This window comes from Aptenodytes forsteri, unplaced genomic scaffold (genome assembly GCF_000699145.1).
Source record: "Aptenodytes forsteri isolate BGI_AS27 unplaced genomic scaffold, ASM69914v1 Scaffold72, whole genome shotgun sequence".
Lineage (NCBI taxonomy): Eukaryota > Metazoa > Chordata > Aves > Sphenisciformes > Spheniscidae > Aptenodytes > Aptenodytes forsteri.
In genome coordinates, this window is record NW_008796193.1 from 377,770 (window position 1) to 394,080 (window position 16,311).

At 40.8% G+C, this 16,311-nt stretch overlaps 1 protein-coding gene across 2 annotated transcripts; it reads right to left on the reverse strand.

The window, feature by feature from the left end:
- Positions 1 to 256: 256 nt before the first annotated feature.
- Positions 257 to 15,422, reverse strand: LOC103906217 (heat shock factor protein 3). Of its 2 annotated transcripts, none has more exons than XM_019474343.1 (12): positions 15,237 to 15,422; positions 13,425 to 13,552; positions 10,471 to 10,595; positions 9,522 to 9,597; positions 8,723 to 8,784; positions 8,175 to 8,256; positions 7,758 to 7,891; positions 6,685 to 6,930; positions 5,159 to 5,264; positions 4,520 to 4,585; positions 3,263 to 3,329; positions 257 to 2,678 (listed from the first exon to the last, which is right to left on the reverse strand). In XM_019474343.1, exons 1-12 carry the CDS (start codon positions 15,238 to 15,240, stop codon positions 2,347 to 2,349), a joined length of 1,428 nt encoding a protein of 475 aa, XP_019329888.1. In that variant the 5' UTR covers positions 15,241 to 15,422; the 3' UTR covers positions 257 to 2,346. The 2 variants fall into 2 exon arrangements, with proteins under 2 accessions (XP_019329888.1, XP_019329889.1); XM_019474344.1 differs by having other exon boundaries at positions 2,591 to 2,678; positions 4,531 to 4,585.
- Positions 15,423 to 16,311: the final 889 nt, after the last annotated feature.

Genomic DNA, 16,311 nt, shown 5'->3' on the forward strand with positions numbered 1-16,311 from the left:
CAGCTGCATGAGATCCCCTGGAGAGCATTAAAGCTCTCCTTTCTAGAAAATTCAGTAAACAGGTTTGGGAATTATTGGCACACACAGGAACACAAAGAATGTGTAAGAAACACAGTAATGGTTTTGCAATTCTTGAGTTTAATTACTTCAGCATGTGGCTTTTTCTTGCTATTCAGCCTTCCCCTTTCCATTGCAATCTTTCTTAGGAAACTTGCATAAACAAACACTTTTTGTAGATCAGTACATAAACCAGACACAGATGCACAAGTTTTTATTTGCAGTTTTCTTAAGCCTTGGTTTCTAACTTCTTAAGAGAGAAAGTGTATTAAAAAACTATTATACTATTATGCAATCAGATCCAATATCTGATGGTGAGATGCACTGAGATCAGAGGACTCCATGATGGAAGAACATGACAGTAATCCATAACAGGAACTACACTTCAGTCTAAGCTGTTCGGGAAGTCAGAGTTACAGAAGATCAGCCTCTCAAAGAACTTCTCTGTCTGCACTGTGCTGTCAAAACAGCACAGGAGAAAATTGAGGCAGAAAAAAAAAAGCAGAACCCAAGACAGAGATGCAATTCACTGATTTCCCCCTCTCCCTTTAGCTCGTGAAAACTTGAGACTATTCAGCCCTTTGTCTCAAGAAGTAAGCAAAAGAAAGACTAGAAAAGGCTAGAATAAGACATACTTGACAAAAGGCAATTCAAAAGATACAAACATGAAGGGTCATGAGGTAAAGAACAGTTACAGAAGCATGGGAATAAAATGACACTGTGAAGGCATTACACATATACACACACTCAGTAGCAAGATCCTCCTCTGCAACTCAAAAGATTTGACAATGAAGCACAAATCCAATTAAGCAAGGCCAGCATAGATAACGTGCATTATCTAGTAGGCTTTAGAATATCAGATTAACTTGGATTCTTGAATATAAAAGATCTCAAAACTTATTAGTTCAGAACCTTCAGAGAGAACAAAGCCTGTGGGTAGCCTGAATTCCTAAACCTGAAAAAATTTGCAAGTAATTGCGCTGGTAGGAAATATCATGTGATATTATACAACGGGTTTTCTACCTGCCTCCAAGCCTCTTCTATCCCTAACTGTTTTGTATCACTACAGCAAACTTCAGGTTTGTGTGGGCTAGTGATAGACTGTTACAAACTTGGTATCAGTGAAGGAGAACTTGCTATTCCACTGGCACCAAGGGCTGATGTCTACATTACAGCTGCTTAAAGAAGTTAGGAAAACAGTGTAGAAAGGAATTTTGGGGAAAGATTTTTTGATTAAGCAGACACTAGTTTTTGTAATTTGCTGTCAAAGAACTCAAATGCATCTAGTTAATTTAGCTTTAAGATTGCACAAGCAGAAAAGGCAGGAAGAAGTCCAGTGTTCATATAGGGTCAGGTAAACAAGCAGCTGCTGCAAGCAGAAGAGAAATCTTAATGTAATGTCTATGTCAATGCAAGTTACCCCATGACTCTTCCCCCCCCCCCATTTTAAGGGCAGCTGCTGGACTTTGCTAGACGTGAATCAGTTCTACTCAAAATTTCTGAGGACACATAACCTGTGAGCTAGGTGCAAGTTACCCTAGAAGAACTGCCATGCAATGTGCATGAGAAATCAGCATTATGCAGGGTGGCAAGCACTTCCTACCACAACACCTACAATCCATGGCAATGGATGTGTGTTAGCATGTTAAAAAGTAATATTCCACAGTTAAAATATAATTTTCCATAGGAAAAATGTTCCCTGTACCTAGGAGCAAATCTAGGAGTACTAAAGTGATCTAAGCAGATGCAAACAATTCTAGTCACAAACTATCAAAAACGAAATCTCAAATTAAAAACAAAATTTAAAAAAATCTTAATTCCAAACAGTAGACAAGTCACCTGTTGAAACAGGCTCTCAGAAAGAGTAAAACCCATGTTTAAAATATTACACACCACATTACTATCCAGCTAATTAAAAAAAAAAAACCAACCCACACAAAAACCCAACAAACAACAAAAATTCCCAGCCAAACTTTACAAACAGGATACAAACAGATTTCCTTTTGCAATAAGGATATCAGATAAAAAGTTACGGAATACATTGCGGTATGTTTACAGGGAGGCTGTTCTTCCCCCTCTGCCCAGTGCCTTCACACCCACCAGCTCTTGTTTTGAGCTTGTTTTCAGTTTTTCCAGATGTGCTCTTTGCTTGTGGAAAGAGAACTTTCTTTTGTCTATACAGAATATGACACCCAGGAAGCAGGTGAGGAGAGAGGTCAAAATTCTTGCTGATCCATTTCTTTGTGGTCTATTTCACATCAGTAAGCTAGTTACAGGTGTTATGCGAGTTCAAGAAGTTTCTATCTCAGAGGCCTCTTCTATGAAGTTAGCAACAGGACTGAGGAGTAAGAGTGGAAACAGTTTATACTCTCCATTCCCATCTTCCGAGAGGAGAGGTGGATCACCCATTCCCGGAGCATCCAGAGGCTCAGCCTGGCTTGCTGGAGCTGCTGGCTGCAAGACAGTTTCACTACCTGACGGAGGATGAAGAGCAGGTTTCTCCTCCAGGGGGGGCAGTAGAAGGTCTTTCGGATCCTCTATCTTCCCTGCAGCTTCACTTGAAGGTAGTTCTTCAAATAATGAAAGCAGAGGATTGGCCCTGTACTGTATCACCTGCATATCTGAGGGAAAACAAACAGTTTAAACTCCAGGCCTCCGTGTCACATAAGTGAAGGCTCTTATTCAAGACAAGGAAGATCGGAGAGGCTGCTTCAAAACTTGGTTCACTAAAGAAAACCATACAGCTGAGCTCTGACAGACTACATCCACAGCTGCAAGAGGGGAGCAAAAGCTCCTGTGTCTGTTAAGATCGATATCTGAAGCACACTTCAAGCCCCTAATACATATGGCATGCAATGGCAGCACTGAAGCAGTAAAATGAGTAGCACTCCTCATGTGGGGGGTTGTAGCCCCTATACGAGATACTTCCACAGTGACATTTGCAGTTCTGCTCCCTGTTGTGACGCTGTCACGTATAAGAAAAAGGAAACGGTTAACACCAACATGGGGCATAGGATGGGGCCTCTTAATAAGATTGAGGCACAGCTTCATCAAGATCAGTGAAACATTCCAGCCTTCACAAAAACTTTAAGCCCAGACCAAAGAAGGAGATAAACCATATTACAGGCTACAAAAATTCCACTTCAACACACAGTTTTGGAAGAGTTTGGAATGGTCACAGCTCTCAGTGTTCCTTCCTGCCCACCTTTGCTTCCTGCTGTTTCTCTCTCACTCGCTCCCAGATCTTCAGTGCTCTCTGCCAAGTTTGCAATCTGAAGCAAAATGGACAGAGAATAAGACAGAATGCTTAACAACAACAAAATCCAAGTCTTCACTGACTGGTTAACAAAATTAAAGGTGAAAGGAGGAGAGAAGAGAAATGAAACAGTTGACCAATGAGCCCGCTGTTGCACATGAGGGCCAGCAAACAGGAGCTCTCAGAAGAAGGCATGGTGAAATACAGACAAACTTAACTTACTAAAGCCAAACAAGCTTCTGACTAGCAAATATTTATTTTACCTTCCAAACCACAAGCTTTATTATAGTCTGTCTTGTTGGACTAACACCGTTAAACATGATTTCATCAATACAATTAAATTGTGCAAGCACTGCTTGAACACAGCTGCATTTTACCTCAGTTGTGGTCTAAGCTCTTATGACTGGGAAGTCCTAGTTTAAATATTATTTCAGGACTACAAAATAAATGACACTTGCAAGGTTTGGTGGGGTTTTTTTGTTTGTTTGTTTGTTTGTTTACATGAGTCAATTTTAGGAACTGGACCAAGAGAACTAAATTCTCACTGAACTTTTGTATGTCCTCTAAGGAAATTCCATACAGCCACGTTCAGAATAAATACAGTATATTACATGATATTTTTCATTTAGTACTTTTCCTTCAGTCTTCAGACAGACTGAAGACACATTCTCATCTGAACTATAACCCCAGACCTAGTTAGTACTTGGCTAAAAGACATCATGGGACTCCCTGAGGCTAGGAGAAACAAGCCAAGAAACTGTTCTCACACACTTAGACCAAAAAAAGACAAGATTTTCTACCCTCCTCATTCTAAACAGAAGGTACAGAAGTAATAGATAGGAAAAAAAATTCCTCAATACAGACAGCTGATTCAACAGACCCCAGTTTGTTTCCCTCTTCCTTATGTTCTCAGGTGTATTCAGAAAGCAAAGAACATGTTATTCAAAGCAAAGTGACAGTTTAAATCAGCCCACTGAGTGTATTACTGCAGCTAGGAATGTAAGACTTGAAATTATCTTGAGAACCCTCTTAAATTCATATATGCCGACAGCGATAACTGAAAACATTAGGTCAGCAGGACTACATAAAATGACAGTTTCATCTTGTGCTATCAACCCAGCCCCTACTCCCAAACTGCATCAGTCAAAATTTATCTCTCAACATCGTATTAACCCTCCCCATCATAGAAGCAACTCATACTCTTACATTTTCCATACCAGGGGAAGTTTCCATCAAGCTCATGTCCAGGGCTGGCAGCTCAGGATTAAATGTCTGAAAATAAAAACAGACCATGTGTCACATAATAACGTTCTTAAGACAAAACTTCAGAGAGCTCCTGAAAGGACAGCAGGGTCCAGCACACCACTCCATCCACTGAAGCACAGGGAAGGTGGCTCCTCCACAGGCCTACAGCAATGTACTTTCAACCTGTGGCGGTAAACCGAGATCACAGGAGAAGAAAAGGACGCGGTATTTCCCAGCGATTCCAGGTATGTGGCTGAGTTTCATTCCATATCATAATGTATAATCAAACACATAATCAGGATGTGATGATATGTGACAAAGGCTTGAGAAGGAAGAGAGTCCAATTTTTTCCTTTTTTTTTTTTTTTTCTCCCTTGAGTTATGTATAACAGAAATACTATATGAAGTGAAAAAGGCTCTCAATGTTACCTTGTACATTGCTAGACTCCTGGAATGACTATGTATCATTCTATCCATAACTATTTGCTTTTCAGGATTGTCCCCCCTCTTGCCCATTACAACACGGAATAAACCACTAAAATTTCACAATGCAACCTAATCAGTATTTTTCAGAAACCAGAAAAAGTGAAAAGACACTCACATCGCTGAAAGCTTCAGAACCAAAGTTATACTGCTTCCCAGATAACATTGCTTGAAGCTCTTCAAGGCTGGCATCAATGCAATTAAGAAAATCCTGAATTTCTTCTCTAAAAAGACAAAGTGATATAGTACTGTAAGAAACGGTCGGCAGTTAGGGCCTTCTTTTGCACCACAAGGCAGGAAAAACTCTTAGAAATGATCTGCTAACCTCTCAGTTATTACAGCTGTGGGGCAAGATGAGAGCCAGACTAGGCTGCTCACAATCCAGAATATCTTGTTGCCAAATGAATGAAACCGCATTCCTGAATCACTTTTCACGGTCCAACTCTTTGAAGGGCAGGTACAAGGAGGACTATCTGAACAGCAAGTATAATAATAGCTATCATACAAAAAAGCAGTTCCTCCTTCCATACCCGCTTCCTCTTTCATTTTCATATCTTTTGAACGTTCCCAGATCCCACCCTATATACCAATATCTGTTTAAACTAAGGGCCGATGGCTTTCACCTGGGGACAATAAATGATAAGCAAAGGGCTGGAAATAATCTGGCTCTGAAGAAACACCACCTATTTTGAAACATCAGATTGTTGCCGAATTGTACACGTTTCCAAGGACAGTGGGCAGGATACAAGGGACAGCGAATGAAGTGGAAAGGAAGCTGCATGCACGGCACCAGTACTGAACCTCTCACTGTGCTGCAAGCTACCTCCTGTGCTGGAATACTTAGCTACAAGCAACAGAGAGTTCCAAGGCATTGCCCCGCATTTTGCAGTGCCAATGAAGTAAGATATTACAGGGCCTTCAGATTACGCTGAGTGCTGTGACGCATCATCTCAGTACTTCCTACCTGAAGTTAACCACAGCAGAAGAGCTGTCAGGAGAAAGAACTGAAGTTTGCTCCTTGATCCAGCTCACCCTGCAGCCACACAAATGACTGCACTGATAAAGCTCAGGGGCCAGTGCAGGGCTGGGAACTGCTTAAGCGGCAGTGCTGCCAAGTGTGAAACCACAGCCCGCATGATTTTGATTCCAGGGGTGAGTCTGATCTGACAATGCACAAGGGAAATGAACCTTTGCAAAAATGAGGGGCAAAGAAAGGAAGCAACAGCGAAACAACATCAGGCTACCACCGATACAAATCCATGTCCAGTTCTCAGAAACAAGGCAGCACATGGTGCCCTCCTGAAATCACTACCCTTGGTCTGCTGTTTGGCAGCACTTGGCAGTGCCAGGAATTGGCGATACAAGGGCTGATGTGACAGACTGACCTCTCCAATCCCCACACTGACACATCAGAAGTCAGGCACACTCATTATCAGAGATGTGACAGATGAACTTGCCCTGCTTTTAGTGTGTGATGCTAACACTTGTCTTTTTCAAGACCTACTAACAAAGGGGCAGAAAATTCAGTTCATCGACGACATTTAAAAAGCTAATTCACTATGTTCTGCTAAACACATCCTCTAAAACTTTGACAAGATCCCACAAGATGACGACAGCGTAACAGTTTCAGAAACAAGTTAATACCTGTCCAGTAAAGGATCATTTTGATTTCCAGAGTTGTTCTCGTTCAAGATGGAGTCAATCACTGACACGGGGTCTTCTGGAGCATTAGGTTGTGCAGAGTGGAGTTCCACAGCAACATTTCCTATTTCACTGGATTTGTTGACATCATTTATATGAACTGGTGGGATAGGTTCTGCACAATTTAACTCATTTGGCTGCGATACTTGACAAATTGGTAAGCCAGGATCCAGAGCTGCCACTGTCTCTCTAAAATATGACCCAAAGAGAAACAACACACAGGAGAATTCACCAACTGTATTACTACTCATTTCAAGTTTAGTATCTCGAATCTTAATACCTAATAAGGTCAAGCCAGTCAAGGTTTCAAACAACCAACTGGTCTTTAGAAAAAGAAGAAAAGTGCCTTATTACAGCTTATACAGATAGCATGTATCAGAGCAAAACACCCCATTTTGCCAGGCCAAAAGCAGCAAAATAGTATATGGAAATTAGGCAGGAGGGAAACTCCTAACATTGTGTCTCTGGAAATAAAAGATTCCAAATTGGTCCGTATTTCACTCTGGATGTTAACAACTACGTGGGTTTTCACAAGAATCTGATGCCACACAAAAGAATGCCTTCCCTTCAGTTATGCTTAGCACAATATTAGCGAGAGTAGTACTGAAACTGGAGATAAAACTATACATCTTGGTTTGTTTATTAGTAACCTATATACATTTTGGATTGTTTATTAGTAACCTATATATGCATTCAGGTCCCTGTTCAGTTGAAAAGTTAAGTACGTGCTAATTTATTGAATAGACAGAAAAGCCTCAGCAAATTAAACTTCAAGTGCCAAGGAGCTTGATAGGCCTTCAGGCACTCCTGAAGAGACATGAGCTCTTAAAAAGCTTTGCTGACCATGACCAATGCTATATGCTGTAAAAAAGACAGCCTACAAACAGGCCTGTCATGCACAAACAGAGTAAAAATTCAGAGAGGCTGTTTCCCAGAATTCATATGGATCGCTTACACTAACATAACTACCTGGTTAACAACCTAAGCATAAGTACTTCCACATCCTTTAAACGTACCTGGCTCTGCCACTTGTGTGTGCCACAGCAAGGAGACCATCGGTGGCATTTTCCAGGGTATCAGTGATATCTCGAATGATGAGACCTGTACCATTCCCATCCTCGCCATCTGCATTATGTTCAGAAAAAGCCATCTGCAGGATACAGCAAATAGAACGAGTAAACCAAAAAGTCTGACTTTTTTTGATGTTGAAGCTCCATTCTTCTTGCAGCTTCTCTCTCCTGTTCAGATTTCATCTTTGACTAGTTGTACTGATTTGTATGATTTTACAGACAGAGCAATGCTTTAAAGCTGCCCATTTCAAAATGGAGTGCACTTGATTATAAGATTAGGGTATTAATAGTTATAAGGAAGACTTCAAGATCACTGTATATCATCCTGTCCAACCCATTGTCTCTTTCCCTGGGAAGACTTACTGCTTGGCCACTCTCCACAGGTATGCGAACATACTGACGACTGTATTTGGAGGGTGAAGCACCTGCAGCATCCGTTAGAGACCTGAGACAAAATATGGCTTTAGTATATAGTTCGGCAGTAAAAAGCTGTAGCAACGCCAAATACGTGCAGCAATGGTAAGAACAATCATTCTTCCACTTCTAAGAAAACTGGCTTTTGGAAATGTTTTTTACTAAGTGTACTGCAGACAGGTTGCATTCTAAACATGCTTTTTGTTTTGAATAAGTCAGTCACATTTGCACATTTTGAAAGAGTTACCATTTCTGATAACTGCGCCCTTCGAAATTTAAAATGTGTAGTATATTCTCTTCCCACCCATTTTTTTAGTGATAAAGAAGAGGAAATCTTTATTTCATGCTTTATTTAACTTCCATCAGCTTTCTCAAGTTTAATATACAAGTGATAAAAATATTCTTCATACACTTTAAGAAAAGTATCTTGCTTCTAGAAGCTGATTTATCCCTATAATTCACATCTGACACTGATTTGTGACCTATCCAGTAATTACCTTTTTCTTTTGACCCCAACAATATAATTTCCTCGCATCAAACTTAGTATAAATTGAAGAATCTAAAAAGGAAAAACAAAAAACCAAAAACAAGTGGTCAGCATAACAATCCTAACACTAAATCATTAATTCGGATTTTACTACAAAATTATGTAGTTATATGATTGAAATTAATAGGTAAATCAAAAATCCATTTGTGTTCATGTCTTAAAAAACAAAATGATAGTTAGAAATGGCATTGAAAAATTATCCCACTTGGACAGTTTTGTTTTGTTTTTTTCAAATGTAGTATAACACCACAAGTCACTAGAGGATTCCAGACCAGAAACAGCTGAGGGATAAACCAGAGAAAATAGGAGCTTCTGCACTGGAACAAATAGTTTCTGGGTTCCAAGTTGACTTCTTGAGTAGTCTAAGTCTGTCTTGGTCCAAGATCTTTCACAGACTCCATTCCATGTGCCTGCAATCTCTTGTTTTAGGCTCCTGTTACCATGCACTGCCTCCAGCCCCACATTTACCCCAGGTCAGCTTGATTTACTGATTTCTCTCCAAATAAGATTAACTGAGATTTCAAACACATTGAAATCCTTTTTACTATGACTTTTCCTTAGTATTTTGCTCGTGGTTCTTTGCTGTGCTACTTCTGGGACACTCAGGAACTGTGAACATTTTCTTTATGCTGTATTAATATAGCCTGTTCAGCTCTGTGTCATTTGTCATTCTACATAAGCAAAGAATGCCATCAGGTATCACAGAGGCAGGAATAAGGATGGTAGCACTGAAGATGCTGCAATGGTACCTTAGACAGCAGCTTCTGTTGTTGACTGTGCTTCTGCCTTAGAACTGCCACTTCTTTCCACAGGGCCTTATTTTCTCTGCAATGCAGAATAAATCAGAAGACAGAGGATGAACAGAGTTTACTTTATACGCTTTAGTTTTACCACTTTCAAACTTTCACAGTACCTTGCAGGACCAATGGCAACATTCCTTCTGTGGATAACTAACAATCAGTTAATCTGATCCACTAGTATAAACTCTGGGTTAAATTAACTCCACTTTCCATCAGGCAGGAGCAAACACTCACTCATAAGGACATTCTCATCCTCTGCTGCTCCACCAATAATCTTGATCTGAGGTATTCCTTCAAAGCCTCAAAGCCTTAGAATAAAGACTCGGTGTTTGGAAACAGGCTGAGTGTAACACAGACCACCTCAGAACAGTTTCAAAGTTTGTGTTTGAGGTTTTGTTTGTTTTTTAAAGGAACAGAAGGAGCGGAGTGAAGGTATCTCCTGAACTTCGGTTGATACCTGCTTGCATACCAGTGATCTGAATGAATTAATAGTGCCTATACAAAAAGGATCTGAGGGAATAGAGATGAGGACGTGCAAAGTCCACTTCCAATTAGAAACAATACCAAAGACTAATTCTCCCTCACTGCATCTAACCCTGTTTTGTGTTTAGAAAAGGAAATGCTTTGATTGCCCTAAAAAACTACTACAGGTGATGGCAACCAAAATGAAATCTCAAGATAGTCAACAACCTCCCAGTCTTAATCTCTGGTCTGTAACTGAATTATAAAAACAAACACGATTCAGAATGTTGTGTGGGGTGGAATGGGGATTCTTAGGGGAAAAAAAAAAAAATAGCTTCACCTGTTTCCAGTTCAAATGAAACCCACATTTAGAGTCAAGCTCCATTAGATAAGCAACATTCAATGTATAAGTGCCTCTGAAACAGATGGAGTCTACCTCTTCATGTTAGCCAGTCTGACATCCATGTTGTTCTGCTGCTCTCTCATTTCCTGGACTTCAGAGAGTACTTTGTGCAAATCCTCTGTACAGACCTTGAGATCCTCAGTTCTTACTGCAGATACCTAAAATAGGACCAGGTTACACATGCTTTACAACGAACGGTGCCTTGCATACTCCTTTCTACAGGAACAGTGTAGTTAGTCTGTAGAAGAGCAGGTACAAACTCCATTAAAAGATTAGGTAACGCTATAATTCTTATGTATCACAGAACACCGCAACTGCCCTATAGATGACAGTCCTTAGGACAGTCTACACTGTATGAAAAAACCCAAGATGCCAATGAAAACATGAGATTAGCACTTTGTACGTGTAGACAGTAGATTTACCATGGTAATTCATGATAAAAACCTACCACTGATCGAGAATGGCCTTCCCCAGGGCGTTCCCTCTGACAGGTCTGGTGACAGCTTGCCCTCTAGTGTCAAAGGGTAAGACACCAGCCAAAACCAAAAGAGAACTGATAGTGGAGTAAGAACAAGATGTTCATATTCCTTTTAGGCGTGGGTAAATCTGCCAGCACAGGAGTAACAAATTTCCATTAAGTTGGGGGTGGGGGGTGGGTAGGAGGAAGGTGTCTAATTAGATGCATCCTACTCGATTTGAAAATTTGTCCCACACCACCTGAATTGCAGATTCCCACATTGGTGTTTCCTCTATTACCTCTCTGCTCAGTGACATTCCAGAATTATGGAGACTTGTCTCCAGAAAGTCAGAGTCCAAACTGCTCTTCTGGCCACAGCAGAATCCATGAATGCCACCTCTTCAAATGATGGTGGAAGGGTCATCAGAAAGCAAAAAGCTCACTCCTCCACACACTTCCATATTCAAAAATTTCGAATTCCTTCAGCAACTCTCTCTGCGGTGATGGCATTGATGGCTAACATACAATTCAGGATTTTGAAAAAGATAGGTCTGGTGCATCACACATCTGAATGACACGTCCAGGTTTTGTAAGCATAATTTTAAACATCATTTAGCCAAATACTGACCATAATTGAACCAAATGGAGTTGCACCAGATAACCACCAGATGTCCCTTCCAACCTACAGCATGCTATGATTTTTCTTATTATTCTACTAAATTCCAAGAGGGAGGTGAAAGCATCTGGAACTGGCCCGCTGAAGTGCTAGACAACTTCCATGCAGGTTGGCTCACAGATCCCTTTTTTTACAAAGGAGAATGGGATGGTCAGAAATGGACCTACGGTGTTATAAAATAACATCCCATCACTTTATGATGAAACATTCCATAACATAATTGTTATGGAATCACTCCACAGAAATAACTAACTACTTTCTTAAGGTAATCCAGTGTTACAAAGGATGGACTGAATGGCCTGACAGTTCTCCTCTCCGTCTACATCTTTAGATGCTTTGCTATTTGTTGCGGGTAATACCTTATGCTAAGGTACATGAGTTGTATCCCAAATGAAGTTCATGGCTGTCTGATTTCTCTTCAGCATACCACCTCTCCAAAGATGCAGACAGCAGATGGAAATTTCAAATGCAGTCAGCCTGCCTCTAAAAAAGGGCCAAACTAAAACATTCTGCCCAAGTGCAAGGAATTGCTCTCTTCAGAGTCTCTAATTAGATAATAAGGGTGTCAAGACTGAAGCACACCAGCAGAGCTAACACTAAAAGGGAGTAAATCAAGGAAGTCCTGCATTCAAACTTGCATTCCCGTTAAAGGCTTGAAATCCAGTTTATAGCAAGTACTGAAATATGACTCCATTCCAGACAGTAAAAGAGCAAGAAAAACTAATGGACTTTTGCAAAAAATCACTAACATTTCCTGTGCAACGAAGAGTATGTTTCACCAACCTATTCAATAGTTTCATATGAATGTCCTTGGCACTAACTAGAGCTTTTGTCTTTCCATCTAGAATACTCCACCCAGTGCAACACTCCTGGTGCCATACATAATGTCATCAGCTGACTGCCCCAAAATACCAGAAAGCAAGGTGTGCAAGCCAAGACAAGTTAGTGATTACAGCATCTGGGAAGAGCACAGGCCTGAGTCAGAGAAGCAACTGTACAACTATATTTAATCAATTGTGATTCTGAGCAGAGACAGCTCAGTGAAGAATCAATCAAAACACAATTGTGACTCTCAAGCCTACCCTGTGCTTTTATTAACTTGGGCAATGTAGCTACCACATTACGACATTCTAAAGAAAAGATTCTGCAGTTCAAATGTCAACGTGATGTGTGATGATTCTCTTTCTCTGGCAGCCAGGATATTATGGGCTGTAATGTGCCAATAGAGAGTAAATATCTGTGCAGAAACAGGTCAGACAAGGCCTGAATGTACAAAAGAAAACTGGAAAGTGGTAACAAAGATGTAGCTTAGTGGCAACATCATTTTGGAGGAACAATGTAATTTATGCAAACTCGCCCAAATGAACTGATTACTGATCCCTTGCTAATTTTCAATGACGACCAAATGGGAATGTATTTTCTTTTACTTCTTTCACTTTGTGACTCTTTCCAACTCTGCTACGCTGGCAGAAATGAAGACCACAGAATCATTAAGGTTGGAAGAGACCTCTAAGATCATCGAGTCCAACCGTCAACCCAACACCATGGTAAGCTGTAATTGTGTATATGAACTCTGTGGAAAAAGGGCTCTAGTTTGACAGCTATGAAGAATGTGGTCCTACTCCAGTGCATTGCTAAACAACAGCAGGGTGTGTTTTGTCTAAGAGCTGGCACGAGGAGGCCAAGCCAAGCATTAGCCTAGCATTCAGGAGGGAGTTACAAAGGCTTGCATCATGATGCACAACCTTGGTTCCCATGGAATTTGTTGGCTGTAAAGTGTTTGAAACCCCCAGACCTGCTCTTGATAAGCTACTTTTCATAACAAAGTGAAGTAAATACATGCTTAGACTGTACCTTGCGCTTGATGTTTTCCAGTAAATGTGCCTTCCCTTGCTTGAAGAAAGGGTGCTGGAACTCAATGACTGAGCTTTTCTCTGCTGTAATCATACCATTCTCCAGAGCAATCACCTTCCTGAAACCATCTGTGGAGAGGTATTAACAAAGTAATTTCTTTCAGTGCAAAGCTGACTGTTACAACACATAGCTAAAGAAAACCCCAAGGCTACTGAAATACCTACAGTACTACAGTTACTGGGAGCAGAAACTATGAAAAACAGGCAAAGTAGCTTTTCTTTGGTACTCAACGATTTGACTGCTCCGACCTTTACAGCTAGAGAACATGTCGACAATACCATCAAATGACCTTGCAGGCTGTATGAACAGCACGCATGGCAGAGGCCAGCTAGGGTCCACAAGCAAGACAGTGATGTCCAAATAATCACAGAAGTTAGTTAGAAATGAGATTTATTAGGATATCTTGAATAAAATCTTGTCCCAGTGGAAGCAGCGGAACAGTGCACCTTCCCTTTCATGCCTATATTCCCAGACAACTACATATCAAAACAAATGCTGTCATGTACCACCAGGGTCTACAGAATGAAGTAAGGAAATTAGTTCTCAGCCTATGCAAACACATGCATGCAGAGTACTTTCTCCATACCAGACTGCCTGCATGACATAAGACATTGCCAGCTCTATTTCCATCACTGCTTCAAGTACCACAGGGTAGATGCAAAATACAGTTGACAGACCAATCTGTATCTCTCCTTGTTCAAGTTTTCAACATAGTTAATGTATTCCAGTTTCGCTGCTCCCCAACAGCGCTATCATTAGAAAACTTTACTCAAAGCTAGGATAGGTCCAGCAGGAAAAGGAGGCTGCCATCGCGTTGCATGTCTTCATAGGGATATTTGCATTTTAGCATTTACCCTTGCTACAAGGCAACTGAAAATTGTTTGTTTGCATTATCCTTTAACACTCAAGTGATGGAGTCTCGACACAAACAGAAGCATCCACCCTGTGTCAGGAGGCTAAATGTATGCTTTCTCTCTCATGTCTGACAAAACCTAAACAGGCATCAGCTAGAGAGACCAGGCAAAGCTACTGGGCAAGGACAGAGAGTTCCTCCCCCCAACTCCGAATGGAATTTCTAAATAAGGTGGCCATCTTCTATGCAGTTTGTACCTTCACTCAGTCCATAAGCTATCTGCTGCAAAACAACTATTTCTGCTGTGTTTTGCAGCCCTGCACATTGTACTATGTCTTTGAATTACCACCTCACTCCAGCTTCTTTGCCTGTACAAGTTGTACATGCATTAGATAATGGATGCTACGTGATGCTCACGAGTCGAGCACAGAAAACATAATGAGAAACTTAGTCCAGCTCGATCCATCAGTGTGACTAATCTTCTTTCAACACAGCAATGCAGGCAACAGCATGATCTAGGCAATTTTTTTCATGTACTAGACACATGGGTGTAGATACGGCCTTTGTTCCTCTAGGTATGCATAAGTTTGCTGTTACCATTACCATTAACTCTACCACTGGAGCCCAGTGAACTCTACCCAAGCTTTAGGTACCAGCACATGAAACAGTATTTTTACGGTCGTTGCTCACAAGGACTCAAGAGCTGAAAAACAGAAAACAAAGACTAAGCCAAGCTCTACTGTTACTCTTTTCTTTTGCAAAGCAAACTCAAGACCAGAATTCAGGTTTTCAGGGATGAAAGACCTGCCAAGTCAATTGGTTTGTTTAAAGAAATTCAAATCGATGCCAAGTAGCAATGAACTTGGCAGAAAGAATACATAAGAACAGCTGATGCTTACACATGTTAAGCTGTCGTATGAAGCTGGAGATATTGTTGTGTTTGAAGTACTTGGGGAGTAGCTCCTTGGCAAATCTCTGCTCATCCAGAATGCAGAAGTTCTCACCATTCTAGGAAACAAGCAGAAGGAACGGTTAGAGAACAAGCACAATTTTTCCAAGGTGTTGCTCGTAAGTCAAGACCATAGATCAGAGACAGTTCCTACAACAGGGAAGGACAAAACACTTAGCAAAGGGAATTGTCTGTGTGAGCACTTCTGAGTACTTGGGGGCTGTACTAAAAGGTTTGAATCCAAAAAGACAGTTACATGGAACACTTCTATTGAATGGGTTTGTTTTTTTTAAAGCCCTGAAGTTTTGATCTCAATCCAAAGAAAAATCGTTCTAAAACCCCACATATCTGCTGCTCTCTTCGTCCACAGGAAACATAAATATTGCTCAAGCACAATGGAATTCATGCCACTAGAGGGCTTTTATCTCCCTTGATCAGGGTTTGCCCAGCTCCTGATGAGATTCTTCCATTGTACGTACTATGACACCACTAAAAATAACCAAGTAACACTGCAGAGTTACTAAAAGTTCAGACAACAGAAACCAGCCGTGAAAAAGGGTAACTGTGACACAAACAGTTTCAGATTTATCATATTCTCAAGTTCAAACTTCCTGAAACCAGGCAGGTCTTTGTATCATTTTTATGCTGTTCACAAAGAGAACAAAAATATCATGTTTCCTTTTCATCTTCACCTTTGTAAAGGCCAAACCTCTGAAAAAAGTGGAGAAAATCCTACGGATTTAAAAATGACGGGACAAAAATAAACACCGTGTTTGCGTCAGATGCCTTACTAGTCTGCGTATGTTTGTAGTGTCCTCTGCCTGAAGGCATACGGGACCAAGAAGGCCTATCTTCCTAATCTCACGAAGAAAAAATTAAAAGTTAATTACTCCTCAAAGTGTTTTTTTCCACTGAGCGTCACCTCTTTGAGCTAATTACATGTAACTTGGGATTTTAATACTCGGACGTGCTCCGCCGCTGCGCAACGCCAGATCGCTCTGAACTGCCCCACGCGTGTTCACCGT